General features: G+C 50.3%; 1 protein-coding gene and 1 long non-coding RNA gene across 2 annotated transcripts in view; one reads left to right on the forward strand and one right to left on the reverse strand.

Moving 5' to 3' along the window:
- LOC129707953 (proline and serine-rich protein 2-like) overlaps window positions 1-22,079 on the forward strand; it is a 37,541-nt gene extending 15,462 nt beyond the window's left edge. Inside the window, exons 2-5 of the mRNA XM_055653461.1 lie at window positions 12,551-12,767; window positions 13,678-13,915; window positions 15,745-18,710; window positions 20,279-22,079. Coding sequence (XP_055509436.1) covers window positions 12,642-12,767; window positions 13,678-13,915; window positions 15,745-16,691 — 1,311 coding nt within the window. The 5' untranslated portion in view covers window positions 12,551-12,641 and the 3' untranslated portion in view covers window positions 16,692-18,710; window positions 20,279-22,079. The remainder of the gene's footprint in view (window positions 1-12,550; window positions 12,768-13,677; window positions 13,916-15,744; window positions 18,711-20,278) is intronic.
- On the reverse strand, window positions 17,741-20,461 carry LOC129707958 (uncharacterized). Its single transcript, XR_008725259.1, has 3 exons — window positions 20,327-20,461; window positions 19,421-19,628; window positions 17,741-17,866 (listed from the first exon to the last, which is right to left on the reverse strand). It is a non-coding gene; the product is annotated as an uncharacterized LOC129707958 (long non-coding RNA).
- Window positions 22,080-22,495: the final 416 nt, after the last annotated feature.

A 22,495-nucleotide genomic window follows, 5' to 3' on the forward strand; every position in this document is an offset into this window, starting at 1 on the left:
TGTCTACTTTCGATTTTCCAGCATCTGCAGTTCCTTCTTAAACACAATAATACGTACGTCAGAAGGAAGAGTTGTTCAACAAGTTGGGCTGCTTAATGCAAGATGTTCGTGTGAATTGTCAAGGACATCCATGTGAATTAAAATTCAAGTAGATGCAAGGTGCTCGAGTAACTCAGTGAGTCACAAACTAGAGGGCGTTGTGGGTCGGGGAGGAAGGATTTTGTAGGAACCTGAGGGGCAACTATTTCACACAAAGTAGTGGTGGGTGTATGGAACGAGCTGCCAGAGGAGGTAGTTGAGGCTGGGACTATCACAACATTTCAAAAAACATTTGGACAGGTACATAGATAGGACAGGTTAGGTTTGGAGGGATGTAGGCCAAACACAGGCAGGTGGGACTAGTGTTGATGGGGCATGTCGGTCGGTGTGGGCAAGTTGAGCCGAAGGGTCCGTTTCCACGCTGTACCGCACGATAGCAGCATCTCTGGAGAACGTGGAAGTAGGGTCTCGACCCGAAACGTCGCCTATTCCTTCGCTCCATAGATGCTGCCTCACCCGCTGAGTTTCTCCAGCGTTTTTGTCTGCCTTCGAGTTTTCCAGCATCTGCAGTTCTTTCATCACCAATGGATAGGTGTAGTTTCGGATCGGGACCTTTCTCTGGTCTGAAGAAGGATCGCGACTTGAAATGTCACCTATCCATGTTCTCCAGATGTATTGACTGCTCTAGCATGGATGTGGCATTTTGGTCGGCATGGGGAAGATGGGAAGAAGGGCCTGTTTCAGTGGCGTGTGACTTTTGACCCGTTCAATTTAGTCAGCAACTCGTATCAACTTTTTTTTTATTTTTTTTTTTATTTCAACATATTCTCTATTCGAGAAATATATGATCCTTACAAGACTCCATCCAACATTCTCGGAGGCTATACATACATTTGTGTAAATAAGTATCGAATGTATCTCCCACCCTTGCCACTCATGTGGCCCACTGGCATGGAATCCCTTCCCTTATTCTTGAGGGGTGTCTCCACCACACCCACCCCCCCCCCCCCCCCCCCCCCCCCCCCCCCCCCCCCCCCCCATGTTCAGCAGTGGAAGGACCCAAGACTATGATCCTCCATACAACCCTGGAGTTCCTCCTTCACTTTGTGTCACACTGGAATTTGCAGCACCTGCAGTTCCTTGTATCTGCAGAGTGACGCATTAGTTTCTGAGCCTGATGTAAGCAGGGCGACTGTGAATAAACATGGGTGGAACGATGATTGATTGTACTGGTTTCTGAACAAAGCTTGTTGGTTGCACCCAAAACCATCTCTTGTTTTTGTCATGGGAGGAAACTCGTGATGCACCTCTGCTGAATTAATTAGGTCAGGAAGAGATCTCTCCTTACTTTAGACCTTAGAGATACAACGCAGAAACCGTTCCTTCTTCAGTCTGTAGGGGAGTCCCGATCTGAAACGTCACCTATCCATGTTCTCCACAGATGCAGCCTGACCCGCTGAGTTACTCCAGCACTCTGTGAAACGTCACCTATCCATGTTCTCCACAGATGCTGCCTGACCCGCTGAGTTACTCCAGCACTCTGTGAAACGTCACCTATCCATGTTCTCCACAGATGCTGCCTGACCCGCTGAGTTACTCCAGCACTCTGTGAAACGTCACCTATCCATGTTCTCCACAGATGCTGCCTGACCCGCTGAGTTACTCCAGCACTCTGTGAAACGTCACCTATCCATGTTCTCCACAGATGCTGCCTGACCCGCTGAGTTATGGTGCAGCAGCATCTATGGAGCGAAGGAGATAGGCAACGTTTCGGGCCGAAATCCTTCTGGAAATAGGCAACGTTTCGGGCCGAAACCCGGAAGGGTTTCGACCCGAAACGTTGCCTATTTCCTTAGCTCCATAGATGCTGCCTGACCCGCTGAGTTACTCCAGCACTCTGTGAAACGTCACCTATCCATGTTCTCTACAGATGCTGCCTGACCTGCAGAGTTACTCCAGCACTCTGTGTATCCATGTTCTCCACAGATGCTGCCTGACCTGCAGAGTTACTCCAGCACTCTTGTGTCTATCTTTGCACTGTGCAGTGTGGAATCGAATCCAAGAATTGACAATCCCTGAGCAATTAAACTAATTAACACAATGTTTTTGTGTGTGCCCCGATCTATATTTAGTTTAGTTTATAGTTTCGCGATTGGGAATTTGTCCTCCCAAAGTACAACCTCACAATTGAATTGATTGAGAGATACAGCACCCGGTCGCAGGGAGAGTGTGCAAACTCCACACAGACAGCACCTGAGGTCAGGATGGAACCCGGGGGTCTCCAGCGCGGTGAGGCAGCAGCTCTACCCGCTGCGCCACTATGCCACACATTTGTAAATGTTTACTCTTGCTCTTGAATATGAAAAAAACAAATGAAACTTTTTGCCTCCAAGCCAGAAATACTGGTTTGTGGAGGTGTGCAAAAATGCTGGAGAAACTCAGCGGGTGAGGCAGCATCTATGGAGTGAAGGAATAGGCGACGTTTCGGGTCGAGACCCTTCTTCAGACTGATTTGGGGGAGGGGGAAGGGGGGGGAAGAATAAAGGAAGAGGTGGAGACAGTGGGCTGTGGGAGAGCTGGAAAGGGGAAGGAGGGAGAAAGCAGGGACTACCTGAAACTGGAAACTTGATCGATTGAAGTGGATTTCACACCAGGTGTGACGTCTCTCTTATCTGAAAGATGTTTATCCTGTCCTAAACTTGATTAGTCACAAGCGTTTCCCCAGGGTGGAAGTGTCCAAAACTGGAGGGCAAAACTTTAAGGTGAGAGGGGCAAAGGTGAGATATGCAGGGCAAGTTTTTTTAAACAGAGTCTGAAGAAGGGTCTCGACCCGAAACGTCACCTATTCCTTCTCTCCAGAGATGCTGCCTGTCCCACTGAGTTACTCCAACTATTTGTGTCTATCTGCAGACTTCAGTTTGCCAGCTGCTGTTTGGTGCATGTTTATGCAGTCAATGCAAAGCTCCTGCAATATTTGAAGATTGCAAGCTGATTGAACTGAGATATCTTAACGTTTTGTGGCACCTGTTCGGAAAAATGTAGTCACAACAGGTTGTAATGCAGCAATGGACAGTAGGTGCAGGAGTAGGCCATTCGGCCCTTATAGCCAGCACCGCCATTCAATGTGATCATGGCTGATCATCCCCAATTAGTACCCCGATCCTGCCTTCTCCCCATATCCCCTGATTCCACGATCTTTAAGATCTAGCTCCTTCTTGAAAGTATCCAGAGAACCGGCCTCCACCACCCTCTGAGGCAGAGAATTCCACAGACTCACAACTCTCTGTCTTGAAAAAGTGTTTCCTCATCTCCGTTCTAAATGGCTTACTCCTTATTCTGAAACTGTGGCCCCTGGTTCTGGACTCCCCCAACATCGGGAACATGTTTCCTGCCTCTAGTGTGTCCAAGCCCTTAACAATCTTATGTTTCAATAAGAATCCCTCTCATCCTTCTAAACTCCAGAGTGTACAAGCCCAGCTGCTCCATTCTCTCAGCATATGACAGTCCTGCCATCCTGGGAATTAACCTTGTAAACCTACGCTGGGCTCCCTCAATAGCAAGAATGTCCTTCCTCAAATTAGGGGACCAAAACTGCACACAATACTCCAGGTGTGGTCTCACTGGGGCCCTGTACATGTCTCAATGTTATGTGTCTCTCTGTTCCACTGGCATCTCTTTAGTAACAGACATGAGAGACTGCAGATGTTGGCAAGTTTATTAACATACAGAGCACACGTTCCCCCACCCATTTTCCGGCACCATTTGTTCCAGAGCCTTTCCAGATTATCCGTGTTGCCGGACCAACAGAGGTCACGGAGAGGAGTCCAACGGTACCGGAACGGTCCGCCTAGTCCCACGGGAAGCCGAGATATCGGCCCGCAAAGTCGGCCTCGGAAGTCGGCGATGGGAACGGATCTGCCGGCTCCGGCCGGACCGCAGTTCCAGAGCCCCGGCTGCAGGGGGCAGATTCCACCCGCCGACGGCCGCGGAAGTCCCGATGAGGCCGAGATCGGCCGCCTCACCCGGCCTAAGGGGCACATTTTCTGGGGGGACTTCCAGGGGTTGGGGGGGTGGTTCAAGTCCGTTCTCATAATTTTGTCCGGAATAAAGGAGGCAGGAATACCAGTTGCTGGAAATGTGGTGGTGGACATTGTAGATCAGTGGAAGAAGACACAGAGTGCTGGAGTAACTCAGCGGGTCAGGCAGCATCTGTGGAGAACATGGATAGGTGATGTTTCGGGTCAGGACCCTTCTTCAGATAAACCAATATTGAACTCAGTCTGAAGAAGGGTCTCGACCCGAAACGTCACCTATCCATGTTCTCCACAGATGCTGCCTGATCCGCTGAGTTATGGTGCAGCAGCACTCTATGGAGTGAAGGAAACCTATCAACGTTTCGGGCACAAACCCTTCTGGAAATAGGCAACGTTATCGGGCCGAACCATCTAGGGTTTCGACCCGGAACGTAGGCTATTTTCGGGGCTCCATAATCCTTATGGAAACCCGCTGAGTTACTCCAGCACTCTGTGAAACGTCACCTATCCATGTTCTCCACAGATGCTGCCTGACCCGCTGAGTTTCTACAGCACTACGCGAAACATCACCTATCCATGTTCTCCACAGATGCTGCCTGACCCACTGAGTTACTCCAGCACTCTGTGAAACGTCACCTATCCACGTTCTCCACAGATGCTGCCTGACCCGCTGAGTTACTCCAGCACTCTGTGTCATTTTGTGCATCAACCAGCATCTGCAGTTCCTTGTTTCTATATCTGATCAGGATATTTTCCCTGGCATTGATACCCAGTTTGTTATTGTCATGTGTACTAACATGCTGTGAAAGGCTTTGTCTGTGTGCTACCCAGTCAGATCATACCATGCGTGAGGACAAACAAGCCCTGCTCAAGCACTATCATAAGGTTTAATAAACACCTAGACAGGTACGTGGATAGGTCAGGTTTAGAGGGTTATGGTACAAATCCAGGCAGGTGGGACTTGTGTAAATGGGGCAAGTTGGGCAGAAGGGCCTGTTTCCACGCTGTATCACTCTGGCTCCCACAGGTAGTGCAAAATTAAAATAGTACAGTGAAGATTGCAGTGTTCAGCTTTATAGTGTTGCAGTTATAGAGCTCTCTGTGTCTCTCTCTGTGTCTCTCTCTGTGTCTCTCTCTGTGTCTCTCTCTGTGTCTCTCTCTGTGTCTCTCTCTGTGTCTCTCTCTGTGTCTCTCTCTGTGTCTCTCTCTGTGTCTCTCTCTGTGTCTCTCTCTGTGTCTCTCTCTGTGTCTCTCTCTGTGTCTCTCTCTGTGTCTCTCTCTGTGTCTCTCTCTGTGTCTCTCTCTCTGTCTCTCTCTCTCTCTGTGACTCTCTCTGTGACTCTCTCTGTGTCTCTCTGTGTCTCTCTGCGTCTCTCTGCGCGTCTCTCTCTGCGTCTCTCTCTGCGTCTCTCTCTGCGTCTCTCTCTGCGTCTCTCTCTGCGTCTCTCTCTGCGTCTCTCTCTGCGTCTCTCCCTGTCTCTCCCTGTCTCTCCCTGTCTCTCCCTGTCTCTCCCTGTGTCTCCCTGTGTCTCCCTGTGTCTCCCTGTGTCTCCCTGTGTCTCCCTGTGTCTCCCTGTGTCTCCCTGTGTCTCTCTGTGTCTCTCTGTGTCTCTCTCTGTCTCTCTCCGTGTCTCTCTCTGTCTCTCTGTCTCTCTGTCTCTCTGTCTCTCTCTGTCTCTCTCTGTCTCTCTCTGTCTCTCTCTGTCTCTCTCTGTCTCTCTCTGTCTCTCTCTGTCTCTCTCTGTCTCTCTCTGTCTCTCTCTCTCTCTCTGTCTCTCTCTGTCTCTCTCTGTCTCTCTCTGTCTCTCTCTGTCTCTCCCTGTCTCTCCCTGTCTGTGTCTCCCTCTGTGTCTCCTCTCACAAACTAAACCTAATGTAGAGAATAGACAATAGGCGCAGGAGTAGGCCATTCAGCCCATCAAGCCAGCACCGCCATTCAATGTGATCATGGCTGATCAATGTAGTGTTACGGCGTCATACAGTAGCTGCGAAGAAAGCGCAGATAAAATTTTAAAGCGCAAGGTCTGCAATGAGGTAGGTTGGAGGATTTTTTAACTTTGATGTGATTTGCTGCACACCAGGGCCGTAAAACACCTCAAAGAAAGCAACGCTTCGTCAACTGGGCGGACTGCACACTTGGTACGGTGACCTGGATTCTCGTTTCAAATGTTTTGAGCACTAAGTGTTTGTTATGTTAGATGAAGTTGTTCTTGGATCTTGGACTGTTGAAGTAATTATGGTTCATTCACCCGGAGGTGTAATTATACTATGAAGCTTCAGCCCTAAAGAGCCAGATTGGTGGTTTTGTATTTCATCGCATGATAGAGAAATAATTAACCTTGTTGGCTGATGTTTACAGTGTGTGTGGGGTGTGTGTGTGTGGGTGTGTGTGTGTGTTTGGGTGTGGGTGGGTGTGTGTTTGTGTGTGTGTGTGTGTGTGTGTGTGTGTGTGTGTGTGTGTCTGTGTGTGTGTGTGTGTGTGTGGGTGTGTGGATGTGTGTGTGTGTCTGTGTGTGTGGGTGTGTCTGTTGGTGTGTGTGTGGGTGTGGTGTGGGGGTGGGTGTGTTGTGTGTGGGTGTCTGTGGATGTGGTGTGTGTGTGTGTGTGTGTGTGTGTGTGTGTGTGTGTGTGTGTGTATGTTTGTGAAATGTACAGTGTGGGTGTGTCTGTGGGTGTGAGTGCGGGTGGGTGTGTCTGTGGATGTGTGTGTGTGGGTGTGTGTGTGTGTGTATGTTTGTGAAGTGTACAGTGTGGGTGTGTGTGTGGGTGTGTGTGTGGGTGCGTGTGTGTGTGCGTGTGTGGGTGCGTGTGTGGGTGCGGGTGTGGGTGCGTGTGTGGGTGCGTGTGTGGGTGCGTGTGTGGGTGTGTGTGTGGGTGTGGGTGTGTGTGTGGGTGTGGGTGCGTGTGCGCGTGTGAAGTGTACAGTGTGTGTGAGTGTGTGTGTTGTCGTCTCTGATCCTCCCGTTCACTTTTCTGTGACCCCGTCTCTTATTCAATGCGCTGCGCCATCTCAGTACGGTGCTGCTGCGGGTAGAGCCGCTACCCTGCAGTGTCACCGACCCTGGGCTCCATCCTCAGCCTCGGGTGCTGTCTGTGTGGAGTTTGCACGTTCTTCCCATTACCGCTTAGGTTTCTCCCAGATGCTCCGGTTTCATCCCGCATCAGATCATAAGTGATAGGAGAAGAGTTCAGCCATTCGGCCCATCAAGTCTACTCTGCCATTCAATTATGTTTAAGAAAGAACTGCAGATGCTGGAAAAATCGAAGGCAGACAAAAATGCTGGAGGAACTCAGCGGGTGAGGCAGCATCAATGGAGCGAAGAAATAGGTGATGTTTCGGGCCGAGACCCTCTTTCAGACTGAAGAAGGGTCTCGACTGGTTGGCATGGACTCAATGGGCTGAAGGGCCTGTTTCCAAGATGTATCTCTAAACTAGGGGCGGCACGGTGGAGCAGCGGGTAGAGCTGCTGCCTCACAACAACCCCGGTTGGATCCTGACTACGGCTGCTGTCTGCGCGGAGTTTGCACGTTCTCGCCGTGGCCTGTGTTGGTTTTCTCCCCCTTTCCAAAGACGTACAGGTTTGTGCGAATAATTGGTTGTAGGATAGTGTTAGTGTACAGTGGTTGGCATGGACTCGGTGGGCCGAAGGGCCTGTTTCCACGCTGCATCTCTAAACTAAACTAAACACTGCACGGGCCAGGAAGCGAGCGGGCAAGATCATCTCTGACCCCTCTCACCCTGGCCACAAACTCTTTGAATCACTTCCCTCTGGAAGGCGACTCCGGACTGTCAAAGCTGCCACAGCCAGACATAAATACAGCTTTTCCCCACGAGTAGTAGCTCTACTCAACAACGAAAAGTCTGTAGCCTCCTTTTGCTCTGGTATTTTATTTAATTCACATTAATTAATCGATAATGTTTTATTATTAATGTTTAATGTTTTAAGTGTAATTCCTAACTGTCACTGTATGTCATGTTGTCACTTGTGGGTGGAGCACCAAGGCAAATTCCTGGTATGTGAATACTTGGCCAATTAATTGTTATAAGGGTATCCTGTCAGCTATCGGTTTCATCAAAGGTTTAGTTCAGTTTAGTAATATCACATGTACCACGATTTTGAAAAGGTTTTTGTCATGTGCTATCCAGTCAGCGACAAGACTATGCCGTTAGAAATCGCAGCGAATTGTGGACGCAGCCCAGACCATCGCACAAACCAACCTCCCTTCCATTGACTCCATCTACACCTCACGCTGCCTCGGCAAGGCCAGCAGCATCATCAAGGACCAGTCTCACCCCCGGCCACTCCCTCTTCTCCCCTCTCCCCATCGGGCAAGAGGTACAGAAGTGTGAAAACCAACGCACACACACCTCCAGATTCAGGGACAGTTTCTTCCCGGCTGTTATCAGGCAACTGAACCATCCTACCACAACCAGAGAGCGGTCCTGAACTACTATCTACCTCATTGGTGACCCTCAGACTATCTTTGATCGGTCTTTACCTTGCACTAAACGTTATTCCCTTTATCCTGTATCTGTACACTGTGGACGGCTCGATTGTAATCATGTATTGTCTTTCCGCTGACTGGTTAGCGCGCAACAAGAAGCTTTTCACTGTACCTCGGTATACGTGACAATAAACGAAACTGAACGACATTATACATGGTCACAATCAAACCATCCAGAGTAAAACCTAGCTGCTTTGTAAAAGGCTGTGTGTTGTGCCACTTCACTGGTTCTTGATATCCAGTTGGTCAATATGACCTTGTAGTTTACATGTGGGCACATTCAAACACTTTCCTTTGATGGAAAGCTACTGTGTATTCCCCTGTGTGTTTTACCTAGTTCATCTGAAAGCATTTCTCAAATATCGGGAAGAGGAGTATTTAACACTGGAGTTTAGAAGGATGAGAGGGGATCTTATTGAAACATATAAGATCATTAAGGGTTTGGACACACTAGAGGCAGGAAACTTGTTCCTGATGTTGGGGGAGACTAGAACCAGGGGCCACACACAGTTTAAGAATAAGGGGTCGGCCATTTAGGACTGAGATGAGGAAACACTTTTTCACCCAGAGTTGTGAATCTGTGGAATTCTCTGCCTCGGAGGGCGGTGGAGGCCGGTCCTCTGGATACTTTCAAGAGAGAGTTAGATGGGGCTCTTAAAAATAGTGGAGTCAGGGGATATGGGGAGAAGGCAGGAACGGGGTACTGATTGTGGATGATCAGCCACAGACAATCTGTGGAGAACATGGATAGGTGATGTTTCACAGAGTGCTGGAGTAACTCAGCGGGTCAGGCAGCATCTGTGGAGAACATGGATAGGTGACGTTTCACAGAGTGCTGGAGTAACTCAGCGGGTCAGGCAGCATCTATGGAGAACATGGATAGGTGACGTTTCATAGAGTGCTGGAGTAACTCAGCGGGTCAGGCAGCATCTATGGAGCTAAGGAAATAGGCAACGTTTCGGGTCGAAACCCTTCCGGGTTTCGGCCCGAAACGTTGCCTATTTCCAGAAGGGTTTCGGCCTGAAACGTTGCCTATTTCCAGAAGGGTTTCGGCCCGAAACGTTGCCTATTTCCTTCGCTCCATAGATGCTGCTGTACCATAACTCAGCGGGTCAAGCAGCATCTGTGGAGAACATGGATAGGTGACGTTTCGGGTCGAGACCCTCGGTCAGACAATGAACAACAGCCTGACGTAGGTGTTAATGTTGTCTACGTGGTGCGGTGAGGAGTGGAGAGCCAGCGTTGATCTGCGCTGGGTCCAGGTCATTACTGAGGCAGGAGCGGGGTTTGCGTCATAGCTGACCTCTCGCCACGGTTGCAAGTCACTGCCATTCCAGCGCTCATTTGTTTTGGCAACTGCACGTGTTTGTGGGTGGAATCATTCAAAGCAGAAATTTACTTTCAAGATATTCACCAAAGCCCGTTTAAACTCTGAAGCTGCTTCACAAGTCCCAGGAGCAGAATCAGGCCATTCGGCCCGTCAAGTCCACTCCGCCATTCAATCGTGGCTGATCTATCTCTCCCTCTCAACCCCATTCTCCTGCCATCTCCCCATAACCCCTGACACCGTACTAATCAAGAATCCGTCTATCTCTGCCTTAAAACAGAGCATATTGAATGGTGGTGCAGGCTCGAAGGGCCGAATGGCCTACTCCTGCACCTAATTTCTATGTTTCTATGTAAAAATATCCACTGACTTGGCCTCCACAGCCGTCTGTGGCAATGAGTTCCAGTCATTATTACAATGTGAACTTGTTGAACTAATAAAACAAACTATGATGGAATTAATACTTTATGATATGGACAGTGGATTTACTTTCACTCTTCAGAAACGCCAGCATATCACATTAAATCCCCGTTCCATTATCAGTTTTCTATTGTTACACAAAAAAGATGGAGAAACTCAGCGGGTGCAGCAGCATCTATGGAGCGAAGGAAATAGGCAACGTTTCGGCCCGAAACCCTTCTGGAAATAGGCAACGTTTCGGGCCGAAACCCGGAAGGGTTTCGACCCGAAACGTTACCTATTTCCTTAGCTCCATAGATGCTGCTGCACCCGCTGAGTTACTCCAGCTTTTATGTGTAACCTTCGATTCTCCAGCATCTGCAGTTCCCTCTTAAACATCAGTTTTCTATTGTTGCCATTGACTATTACAGAGAGAGTCTATGTCAGCGTTGAATTCGCTTAATTCATTCTTTATTCTGCAAAGTAATCCTCGTTTATGTAACCCATTGAGTTTGGTGTCGGAAGGAACTGCAGATGCCGGTTTACACCGATGATAGTCACACAAAATGCTGGAGTAACTCAGCGGGACAGGCAGCATCTCTGGAGAGAAGGAATGGGTGACATTTTGGGTCGAGAACATTTCAGTTTAGTTTAGAGAAACCGCACAGGAACAGGCCCTTCGGCCCATCGAATCCACTCCTGTTCACACTAGCGTAGAGTTTCCTCCCATCCTAACTCATCGCCTTGCTGAGAGTAGTGATCTCCTCACTGTGGTCCCCACGTGATGTTGGGACTGATTGTGTGTGTGTGAATGGTGTTACATCAGTTGACCCAAAGACTAGAGGGCGCAGCTTTAAGGTGAGAGGGGCAAAGCTTAAAGGGAGATGTGTGGGGCAGGTCTTTTCACACAGAGGGTGGTGGGTGCCTGGAACGCGCTGCCAGGGGTGGGGGTGGAGGCAGATACGATCGTGGTGTTTAAGAGGCTTTTAGACAGGCACGTGGATATGTATCAGCTTTTACATATGGTGCATGCAGCAGATACATGATTGGACCAGTGTAAATGGGGCATTTGGGTCACGATGGTAAAGTTGGGTTGAAGGACCTGTTTCCGCTCCACAGATGCTGCCTGACCCGCTGAGTTACTCCAGCACTCTGTGAAACGTCACCTATCCATGTTCTCCACAGATGCTGCCTGACCCGCTGAGTTACTCCAGCACTCTGCGAAACGTCACCTATCCATGTTCTCCACAGATGCTGCCTGACCCACTGAGTTACTCCAGCACTCTGTGAAACGTCACCTATCCATATTCTCCACAGATGCTGCCTGACCCACTGAGTTACTCCAGCACTCTCTGAAACGTCACCTATCCATGTTCTCCACAGATGCTGCCTGACCCGCTGAGTTATGGTGCAGCAGCATCTATGGAGCGAAGGAAATAGGCAACGTTTCGGGCCGAAACCCTTCTGGAAATAGGCAACGTTTCGGGCCGAAACCCGGAAGGGTTTCGACCCGAAACGTTACCTATTTCCTTAGCTCCATAGATGCTGCTGCACCCGCTGAGTTACTCCAGCACTCTGTGAAACGTCGCCTATCCATGTTCTCCACAGATGCTGCCTGACCCCCTGAGTTACTCCAGCACTCTGTGAAACGTCACCTATCCGTGTTCTCCACAGATGCTGCCTGACCCGCTGTGTTGTGTGTGTGTTTGTGTGTGTTACATCAGTTGATCCCAAAGACTAGAGGGCGCAGCTTTAAGGTGAGAGGGGGAAACTTTAAAGGAGATGTGTGGGGCAAATCTTTTCACACAGAGGGTGGTGGGTGCCTGGAACGCGCTGCCAGAGGTGGGGGTGGAGGCAGATACGATCGTGGTGTTTAAGAGGCTTTTAGACAGGGACGTGGATATGTATCAGCTTTTACATATGGTGCATGCAGCAGATACATGATTGGACCAGTGTAACTGGGGCATTTGGGTCACGATGGTAAAGTTGGGTTGAAGGACCTGTTTCCGCTCCACAGATGCTGCCTGACCCGCTGAGTTACTCCAGCACTCTGTGAAACGTCACCTATCCATGTTCTCCACAGATGCTGCCCGACCCGCTGAGTTACATTGTGCATCTTTCTCTGTGTTTTTCTTTGATCTCTGCGAGGGTTCCTGAGCCGGGGGGGGAGAACCGTGGTCTCGTGAGAGGTCTCGCTCACCGCGTGTGCTGAAGGTTTGACCTCCATCTCTTCTTCCTTCCCCAGGGCCCAGGTGGGTGTCGACCCCTCCCCACGGGACAAGAGCTTCCATCTGGATACAGGGCCTTGCGTTCCCCGCCCTCTGGACCTGCCCGAGATGCCCGTGGAGACGTTGTACGCGGAGATAGACTTTTCCCTTTCTCCGAGCTCCAAGGTACACCGGATGCAGCGGAAGGCCAATGGGGACAGCGGCTTCAGCTCCAGGTCCAGAAACTCCGACTCGGTGAGTGTGTCTTCTCACTTGTGCCGCCTTCGACGTTGTATGTCAGTCCCGCCATCCCGGGAATTAACCTGGTGAACCTACGCGGGGCTCCCTCAATAGCAAGAATGTCCTTCCTCAAATTAGGGGACCAAAACTGCACACAATACTCCAGGTGTGGTCTCACTGGGGCCCTGTACAACTGCAGTAGGCTAACCGTGGCCAAGTCCCCTGGGCGCTGTCTGTACGGAGTTTGCACGTTCTCCCCGTGACCTGCGTGGGTTTTCTCCGGGTGCTCCGGTTTCCTCCCGCACTCCAAAGACGTACAGGTTTGTAGGTTAATTGGCTTGGTGTAAATGTAAATTGTCCCTTAGTGTGTGGTGGTGTGTGTGTGTGTGTGTGTGTGTGTGTGTGTGTATGGTGTTAGTGTGCGGGGATAGTGTGTGTGTGTGTGTGTATGTGTGTTAGTGTGTGTGTGTGTGTGTGTGTGTGTGTGTGTGTGTGTGTGTGTGAGTTAGTGTGTGTGTGTGTGGGGATGTGTGTGTGTGTGTGTGTGTGTATGGTGTTAGTGTGCGGGGATAGTGTGTATGTGTGTGTGTGTGTTAGTGTGCGGGGATAGTGTTTGTGTGTGTGTGTGTGTGTGTGGATGGTGTTAGTGTGCGGGGATAGTGTGTTGTGTGTGTGTGGATGGTGTTAGTGTGCGGGGATAGTGTTAGTGTGTGGGGATGGTGATAGTGTGTGTGTGTGTGTGTGTGTGTTCGTGTACGGGGATCGCTGGTCGGCGCGGACTCGGCTGGCCGAAGGGCCTGTTTCCGCGCCGTTTCCCGGAACTAGACTTATCCGCGAACTCTCGCCCTTGTGAAGGGCGGCTGGCTGGCTTTGTCCGTCTGATTTATGGCGCGCGGGTCTAATCGTTGAACTTTGCCTGGCGCAGGATGACGAGTTGCTCGGCTACCTGTCCCGCGAGGAGCAGGAGTGCATTTTGTTCTTCGACACCACGCTGGACTCCCTGAACGATGACGTTGAGGACGGCAGCTCCATCACCAGCGTCACGAGCGACCATGTTTCCACCCCGACCAGGGTCAACTCCACAAGCGAAGAAATCATCGACTTAGTGTCCACGCGCCCACCCCCGGGAACCTTCATCCCCAGATACCAGAACATATTTCCAGGTGCGTTCTGCTAGAATTTAGAAGATTGAGGGGGGGGTTCTTATAGAAACTTACAATACTCCAGACCACACCTGGAGTATTGCGTACAGTTTTGGTCTCCTAATCTGAGGAAAGACATTCTTGCCATAGAGGGAGTACAGAGAAGGTTCACCAGACTGATTCCTGGGATGTCAGGACTTTCATATGAAGAAAGGCTGGATAGACTCGGCTTGTACTCGCTAGAATTTAGAAGATTGAGGGGGGATCTTATAGAAACTTACAACATTCTTAAGGGGTTGGACAGGCTAGATGCAGGAAGATTGTTCCTGATGTTGGGGAAGTCCAGAACAAGGGGTCACACAGTTTAAGGATAAGGGGGAAATCTTTTAGGACCGAGATGAGGAAAACATTTTTCACACAGAGAGTGGTGAATCTCTGGAATTCTCTGCCACAGAAGGTAGTTGAGGCCACAGTTCATTGGCTATATTTAAGAGGGAGTTAGATGTGGCCCTTGTGGCTAAAGGGATCAGGGGGTATTGAGAGAAGGCAGGAACAGGATACTGAGTTGGATGGGTTAGTGAGCCATGGTCATATTGAATGGTGGTGCTGGCTCGAAGGGCCGAATGGCCTCTACTCCTGCACCTGTTGTCTATGTTTCTATGTTCAACAGCGAAACTTTCCTCCACTCTACAGTGTTCAGCAGATTCATGGCTCGGTCTCTGAATTCATTCTCCCTCAGAGTCACAGAGGCAGACAGCGCAGAAAACAGGCTCTTCGGCCCAACTTGCCTCTGCTGGCCCATCTACACTAGTCCCACCTGCCCGACATATACCTCTAAACCATTCCTATCCATATACGGACCTGTCCAGGAGTCTTTCCACTTCACTTTAGAGATACATTGTGGATATAGACCATCGATCACCTGTTCACACTCATTGTATCCGACACTCTAGAACCAATTGGCCCACAAACCCGCATGTGTTTGGGAAGTCGGGTGGACCCAGCACGGTGGTGCAGCGGGTAGAGCTGCTGCCTCACAGCGCCAGAGACCCGGGTTCCATCCCGACTACGGGTGCTGTCTGTACGGAGTTTGTACGTTCTCCCCGTGACCTGCGTGGGTTTTCTCCGGGTGCTCCAAAGACATGCAGGTTTGAAGGTTAATTGGCTCGGTGTAATTGTACAAATTGTCCCTTAGTTTGTGTAGGATAGCGTTAGTGTGCGGGGATCGCTGGTCGGCACGGACTCGGTGGGCCGAAGGGCCTGTTTCCACGCTGTATCTCTTGAAAACTAAACCTGCAGGAAACCCATGTGGTCACAGGGAGAAGGTGCAAACTCCACACAGGCAGCAAACGCCACGCAGGTTGAAGCTGGGTAATGGGTTTGAGAATCTGCAAACTGCCTCACCGTAAGTTTATGTGACTGGACCAAGTGGGGTGGTCTCAGGGAGGCCTGGCCCCGTAACGCAACCTGTACCCCCAACGCAATATTCCACCACTCATGCATTGCCCACACGGGAAGCCTGGTCCTCCAACGCAACCAGTTCCCCAACGTAATATTCCACCACTCATGCATTGCCCACAAGGAAGGCCTGGTCCTCCAAAGCAACCCGTTCCCTAACGCAATATTCCACCACTAACCCATAGCCCCCAACTGAGCAGGGGCCGCTCATTTTGCCTTGGATAGGTGCAGAATTAGGCCATTCGGCCCATCGTGTCTACTCCACCACTCATTCATGGCTGATCTATCTCTCCCACCCAACCCGCATTCTCCCCGCAACCCCTGACACCCGCACTAATCAGCGTTGCAGTCACCCCGTCTTTTAAATGCTTGCTTTCTGTTCTTCCTTCCAGTCGACCAAGAGGGAGGAAGATGGCGGACGGAGGAGGACGTCCACGAGAGGTTTGCGGTGGTGGAACCGCAGGAACGGTCGCCGCCCCCGATGCCCGCGCTGCAGAATTTGCCGAAACAACGAAGCTTCGAGATGTCGGTGGATGACCCCGACGTGGACGTGGTGCGAGGGTTCTGCGGCCAGGCCAAGCCGCTGGGCTCGGTGCCGACGCCCATGGTCATCGCTCAGAAGATCGCGGAGGGACGGGCGGAGAACGGCGTAACGCACCCCGTGTCCCCGTCCGAGACCAAGCCCTTTCCCCCTCCCCCCCAGGAGAAGCCGCGGGCCAGTCTGACCTCCCCCGTCGAGGCCAGGATCTTCTCCTTCAGGAACCCCAAGGTCCAGAGGCTTCCGTCCAACATCAGCATCTCGGCGTCCAGCAAAGACTACAACAACACCATCACCATGGCAGCGGTCAAGGTGAAGGAACGCAAGGCCCAGGTCCTGGCCAATCTGGGAGGGGCCGGCCTGCTGGCCGTCGAGTCCGAGGAGAAGCAGCTGCGAGGACCCGTCTCCAGCCCGAGGAGGACATTCTCCCTCGTCCATCCCGCCAAGACGCCGCCGCTGGTCAAACAGTCCTCGGACGAGACGGACAACAGGTTGTCCAACGGCCTCAGATCGCCTGTCGGGATGGCCGGGCCGTCTCCGACCCCAAAGGTCCACCCAGTGGCCCAGACTGCTCCCCAGTCCCCACCTCCAGCCACCGCCGCCGGCACCAAGCCCGCGCCGCGGATGCCGCAACCGCCCAACGCCCCCGCCGGCGTCCAGCGGTCCCGCTCCTTCCAGAAGCCGTCGGCGTTCCGGCCGCAGGGAATCACCGTCCAGTTCTCCGGCCGGGGCTCCACGGATGAATCGCGCAAAGAGGCGCTGCGGAAGCTGGGCCTGCTGAGGATCAACGAGGACCAGTGAATCCTCGACCCAGCGACTGACTGACTTGACCGACTGACCATAGACACAAAAGTGCCGGAGTAACTCAGCGGCACAGGGCAGCGTCTCCGGAGAGAGGGAATGGGCGACGTTTCGGTTCGAGACCCTTCCTCCGACTGACTGACTTCTTCCGGGAACGTCCGGAGACGCTCGCTTGATTCGGGGGGGGTTGGGATCGCAACGTCCTTTCAACACCGCCTGCTGGGTTTCTGCCGGAGATCGATCGTTCGATGCCGACTTTCATATTCCACGATCCGGCAGGAAGCTGTTCAGCCGCTCGCCAACAGAGGACCTCAACAAAGATGGTCGCCGCGCCCCACGTGCATTGCGCAAGGATTCCAGCACAACTAACACACTTGGTGAACGTGGTTAAGAAGGAACTGTGCAGATGCTGGAAAATCGAAGGTAGACAAAAATGCTGGAGGAACTCAGCGGGTGCAGCAGCGTCTATGGAGCAAAGGAAATAGGCAACGTTTCGGGCCGAAACCCGTAAGGGTTTCGGCCCGAAACGTTGCCTATTTCCAGAAGGATTTCGGCCCGAAACGTCGCCTATTTCCAGAAGGATTTCAGCCCGAAACGTTGCCTATTTCCAGAAGGGTTTCGGCCCGAAACGTTACCTATTTCCAGAAGGATTTCGGCCCAAAACATTACCTATTTCCAGAAGGGTTTCGGCCCGAAACGTTGCCTATTTCCAGAAGGGTTTCGGCCCGAAACGTTGCCTATTTCCTTCGCTCCATAGATGCTGCTGCACCCGCTGAGTTTCTCCAGCACTTTTTGTCTATCTACAATCCGGTCTTGGTGAACCTGGCCACCGTGTACCAATGATTTGACCCGGACAATTGCATCTAGAGTTGAGAACTTTAATTTAGCTTGCCGGTTGTCCTTGGCTACCGAGTCCTGTTTCAGTCTAGTTTATTGTCACGTGTAACGAGGTACAGTGAAACGCCTCTGTTGCGTGCTAACCAGTCAGCGGAAAGACAATACATGATCACAATCGAGCCGTCCACAGTGTACAGATACAGGATAAAGGGAATAACCTTTAGTGCAAGGTAAAGCCAGCAAAGTCCGATCAAGGATAGTCCGAGGGTCTCCATTGAGGTGGATAGTAGTTCAGGACCGGCTCGAAGGGCCAAATGGCCTACTCCTGCACCTATTATCTATTGTCTAATGTCTAATGTCTCTCTGGTTGATGGTAGGATGGTTCAGTTGCCTGATAACAGCCGGGAAGAAACTGTCTCTGAATCTGGAGGTGTGTGCGTTCGTTTTCACACTTCTGTACCTCTTGTCCGATGGGAGAGGGGAGAATAATGTGTAAAATAATGGTCGTGTACCATTCGGAGATTATTTGCCTAAATTATTATTGCAGTCATTACCTTTGATGCAACTCAATGAATGAGCCGAGAGTGGGGATGGGGGGGGCAGATAGATCGGCCATGATTGAATGGCGGAGTAGATTCGATGGGCTGAATGGCCTCATCCTGTTCCAATAACATGGAACTTATGCAATTTGACATCTCGTCATATTTTAACTTCCATATCTTGCTCCCATATCGTATTGGTAAAGGTCTATTATATTGTACAGTGACATTTGTTTTGTTTTTGATATCAGTTGATATCATATTTGTAGTTCTGGTCCTCAGAGTGTCGATAGGTCACAGAGTGCTGGAGTAACTCAGCGGGTCAGGCAGCATCTGTGGAGAACATGGATAGGTGACGTTTCACAGAGTGCTGGAGTAACTCAGCGGGTGCAGCAGCATCTATGGAGCTAAGGAAATAGGTAACGTTTCGGGTCGAAACCCTTCCGGGTTTCGGCCCGAAACGTTGCCTATTTCCAGAAGGGTTTCGGCCCGAAACGTTGCCTATTTCCTTCGCTCCATAGATGCTGCTGCACCATAACTCAGCGGGTCAGGCAGCATCTGTGGAGAACATGGATAGGTGACGTTTCACAGAGTGCTGGAGTAACTCAGCGGGTCAGGCAGCATCTGTGGAGAACATGGATAGGTGACGTTTCACAGAGTGCTGGAGTAACTCAGCGGGTCAGGCAGCATCTCTGGAGAACATGGATAGGTGGCATTTCGGGTCAGTCTGACGAAGGGTCCCGACCTGAAACGTCACCTATCTATGTCACCCACTGGTCAGAGAGTGATACAGCATGAAAACAACCCCTTCAGCCAACTTGCCCACACCGACCAACATCTCCCAGCTACACTAGTCCCACCTGCCTACGTTTGGTCCATATCCCTCTAAACCTGTCCGATCCATGCATCTGTCTAAATGTTTCTTAAATGTTGCCTATTTCCTTCGCTCCATAGATGCTGCCTCACCCGCTGAGTTTCTCCAGCACTTTTTTGTCTATCTACAATCCGGTCTTGGTGAACCTGGCCACCGTGTACCAATGATTTGACCCGGACAATTGCATCTAGAGTTGAGAACTTTAATTTAGCTTGCCGGTTGTCCTTGGCTACCGAGTCCTGTTTCAGTTTAGTTTATTGTCACGTGTAACCGAGGTACAGTGAAACGCCTCTGTTGCGTGCTAACCAGTCAGCGGAAAGACAATACATGATCACAATCGAGCTGTCCACAGTGTACAGATACATGATAAGGGAATAACGTTTAGTGCAAGGTAAAGCCAGCAAAGTCCGATCAAGGATAGTCCGAGGGTCTCCATTGGTGTGGAAAGTACTTAAGGGCCAAATGGCCTACTCCTGCACCTATTGTCTAATGTCTCTCTGGTTGTGGTAGGATGGTTCAGTTGCCTGATAACAGCCGGGAAGAAACTGTCTCTGATTCTGGAGGTGTGTGCGTTCGTTTTCACACTTCTGTACCTCTTGCCCGATGGGAGAGGGGAGAATTATGTGTAAAATAATGGTTGTGTACCATTCGGAGATTATTTGCCTAAATTATTATTGCAGTCATCACCTTCGATGCAACTCAATGAATGGGCCGAGAGTGGGGATGGGGGGGGCAGATAGATCGGCCATGATTGAATGGCGGAGTAGATTCGATGGGCTGAATGGCCTCATCCTGTTCCAATAACATGGAACTTATGCAATTTGACATCTCGTCATATTTTAACTTCCATATTTTGGCTCCCATATCGTATTGGTAAAGGTCTATTATATTGTACAGTGACATTTGTTTTGTTTTTGATATCAGTTGATATCATATTTGTAGTTCTGGTCCTCAGAGTGTCGATAGGTCACAGAGTGCTGGAGTAACTCAGCGGGTCAGGCAGCATCTGTGGAGAACATGGATAGGTGACGTTTCACAGAGTGCTGGAGTAACTCAGCGGGTGCAGCAGCATCTATGGAGCTAAGGAAATAGGTAACGTTTCGGGTCGAAACCCTTCCGGGTTTCGGCCCGAAACGTTGCCTATTTCCAGAAGGGTTTCGGCCCGTAACGTAGCAGATTTCCTTCGCTCCATAGACGCTGCTGCACCATAACTCAGCGGGTCAGGCAGCATCTGTGGAGAACATGGATAGGTGACGTTTCACAGAGTGCTGGAGTAACTCAGCGGGTCAGGCAGCATCTCTGGAGAACAGAGTGCTGGCTGTGGAGAACATGGATAGGTGGCATTTCGGGTCAGTCTGACGAAGGGTCCCGACCTGAAACGTCACCTATCTATGTCACCCACTGGTCAGAGAGTGATACAGCATGAAAACAACCCCTTCAGCCAACTTGCCCACACCGACCAACATCTCCCAGCTACACTAGTCCCACCTGCCTACGTTTGGTCCATATCCCTCTAAACCTGTCCGATCCATGCATCTGTCTAAATGTTTCTTAAACATTACAATAGTCCCACCTCAACTACCTCCTCTGGCAGCTCGTTCCATACACCCACCACCCTTTGTGTGAAAAAGTTACCCCTCAGGTCTGTATTAAAGCATTTTCCCCCCCCCTCACCATAAACCCTATGTCCTCTGGTCCTCGATTCCCCTACTCTGGGCAAGAGACTCTGTGCGTCTACCCGATCTATTCCTCTCATGATTTTGTACACCTCTATAAGATCACCCCTCATCATCCTGGCCTGTTCCACCTCTCCCTGGAGCTCAGAGACTGGAGTCCTGGCAACATCTTCTTAAACCGTGTGGGATAGAACTAGTGAACGGGCGATCGATTGCTGGTCGGCGCGGACTCGGTGGGCCAAAGGCCCCATTTCCTCTAAACGATACTAGACTGACACCTTCACATATTACAGAGGACATTTGACCTTGTGTTAAGTCCTGCATTTAGAGTTATGCTGGAGGATATGAACCTGGTGTTAAAATTGTTAAAATATTAAGTTTCTGAACAAAGGTTTTTGATTATATCAGGGGAGTGTGCATTGTATTCAGCTTTGCCTGGTGATTGACAATGCAATGCCTGCCAAGTATCTAGGGTTACGCAGTAGTACAGCACAGAAACAGGCCATTCGGCCCAACTCGCCTGTGCTGACAAAGGTGCCCCTTCTACACTAGTCCCACCTGCTGGGGTTTGGCCCATATCTCTCTCAAACCATTCCTGTCCCTGTATCTGTTCCTATGTCCCTTATATCTAGTTATTGCCTCAACCGCGCTCTCTGGCAGCTCATTCCATTCACCCTCCGCCCTCTGTGTGAAAACGATGCCCCTGGGTTTAGAGAGCAGGCCCTTCAGCCCACGGAGTCCGTGCCGACCAGCGATCCCCGCACATTAACACTATCCTACACCATTTTTTAAAATACATTTATACCCAAGCCAATTAACCGACAAACCTCTAAGTCTTTGGGGTGTGGGAGGAAACTGGAGCACCCGGAGAAAACCCACGCAGGTCACAAGGAGAACGTGCAAACTCCGTACAGACAGCACCCTTGGTCAGGTTCGAACCCAGGTCTCCGGCGCTGTGAGGCAGCAGCTCGGCCTCGACGCCACCGTGCCGTCCTGAGTTCCCTTTGCTTCAAAGTTGCATAATATCCCTTATTGCTCTGTGACGGCCAAGATCCTTGCTACTGGGTATAACTTAGAACGGTAACATAATGTGAAATGTCCATTGAGACTTGGTTCATGACACCAAAGGTGACTATGCACCCAACATAGTCTTCAAACATATTATCTTTACGCAATCTCTGTGTCTGTGTAGTCTATGTTCTCAACTGATCATTCTGAAATGTGATTTTAAAATGTATTTACGCACGATGCATGCATTTAATAATTCACAGGGTACTTTATTAATTTTGTTACTTAAAGTCGATTAACTTTGTAAACTTGCATTTTTTGATGTGTCCCCTGAGGAGCTAAGTATCGACAATATTTGTTCTACAAATAATAACTGTGAAAGGTTTCCTGTAATAGTCTCATATATTGGTGGAAGATGTATTTCTTATTGGAAACATTAAAATATTAAATCATTCCTGCATTTTTGGGAAATGTTATTATAAAATGACTTTATTGAATCACATTCATAAACTCGGGATGTCAGGAAGTGTTTTGAAACCATGGATGGACATTGGTGGCCCACCGAGTCCGTGCCGACCAGCGATCCCCGCACGCTAACACTACCCTACACACACTAGGGACAATTTTACATTTAACCTACAAACCTACACGTCTTTGGAGTGTGGGAGGAAACCGGAGCACCCGGAGAAAACCCACGCAGGTCACGGGGAGAACGTACAAACTCCGTTTGTCGGGATCAAACCCAGTTCTCAGGTGCTGTGACATTTGATTACTGTGTGATATAGGATGTGGAGTAGCTGTGATGTGAGCTCTACATGCCTGCATGAGGAGCAATGGGTTCATAGAGTCATACACCAGGGAGACTGGCCC

This window comes from Leucoraja erinacea, chromosome 22, assembly GCF_028641065.1.
Source record: "Leucoraja erinacea ecotype New England chromosome 22, Leri_hhj_1, whole genome shotgun sequence".
Taxonomy (NCBI): Eukaryota; Metazoa; Chordata; class Chondrichthyes; order Rajiformes; family Rajidae; genus Leucoraja; species Leucoraja erinaceus.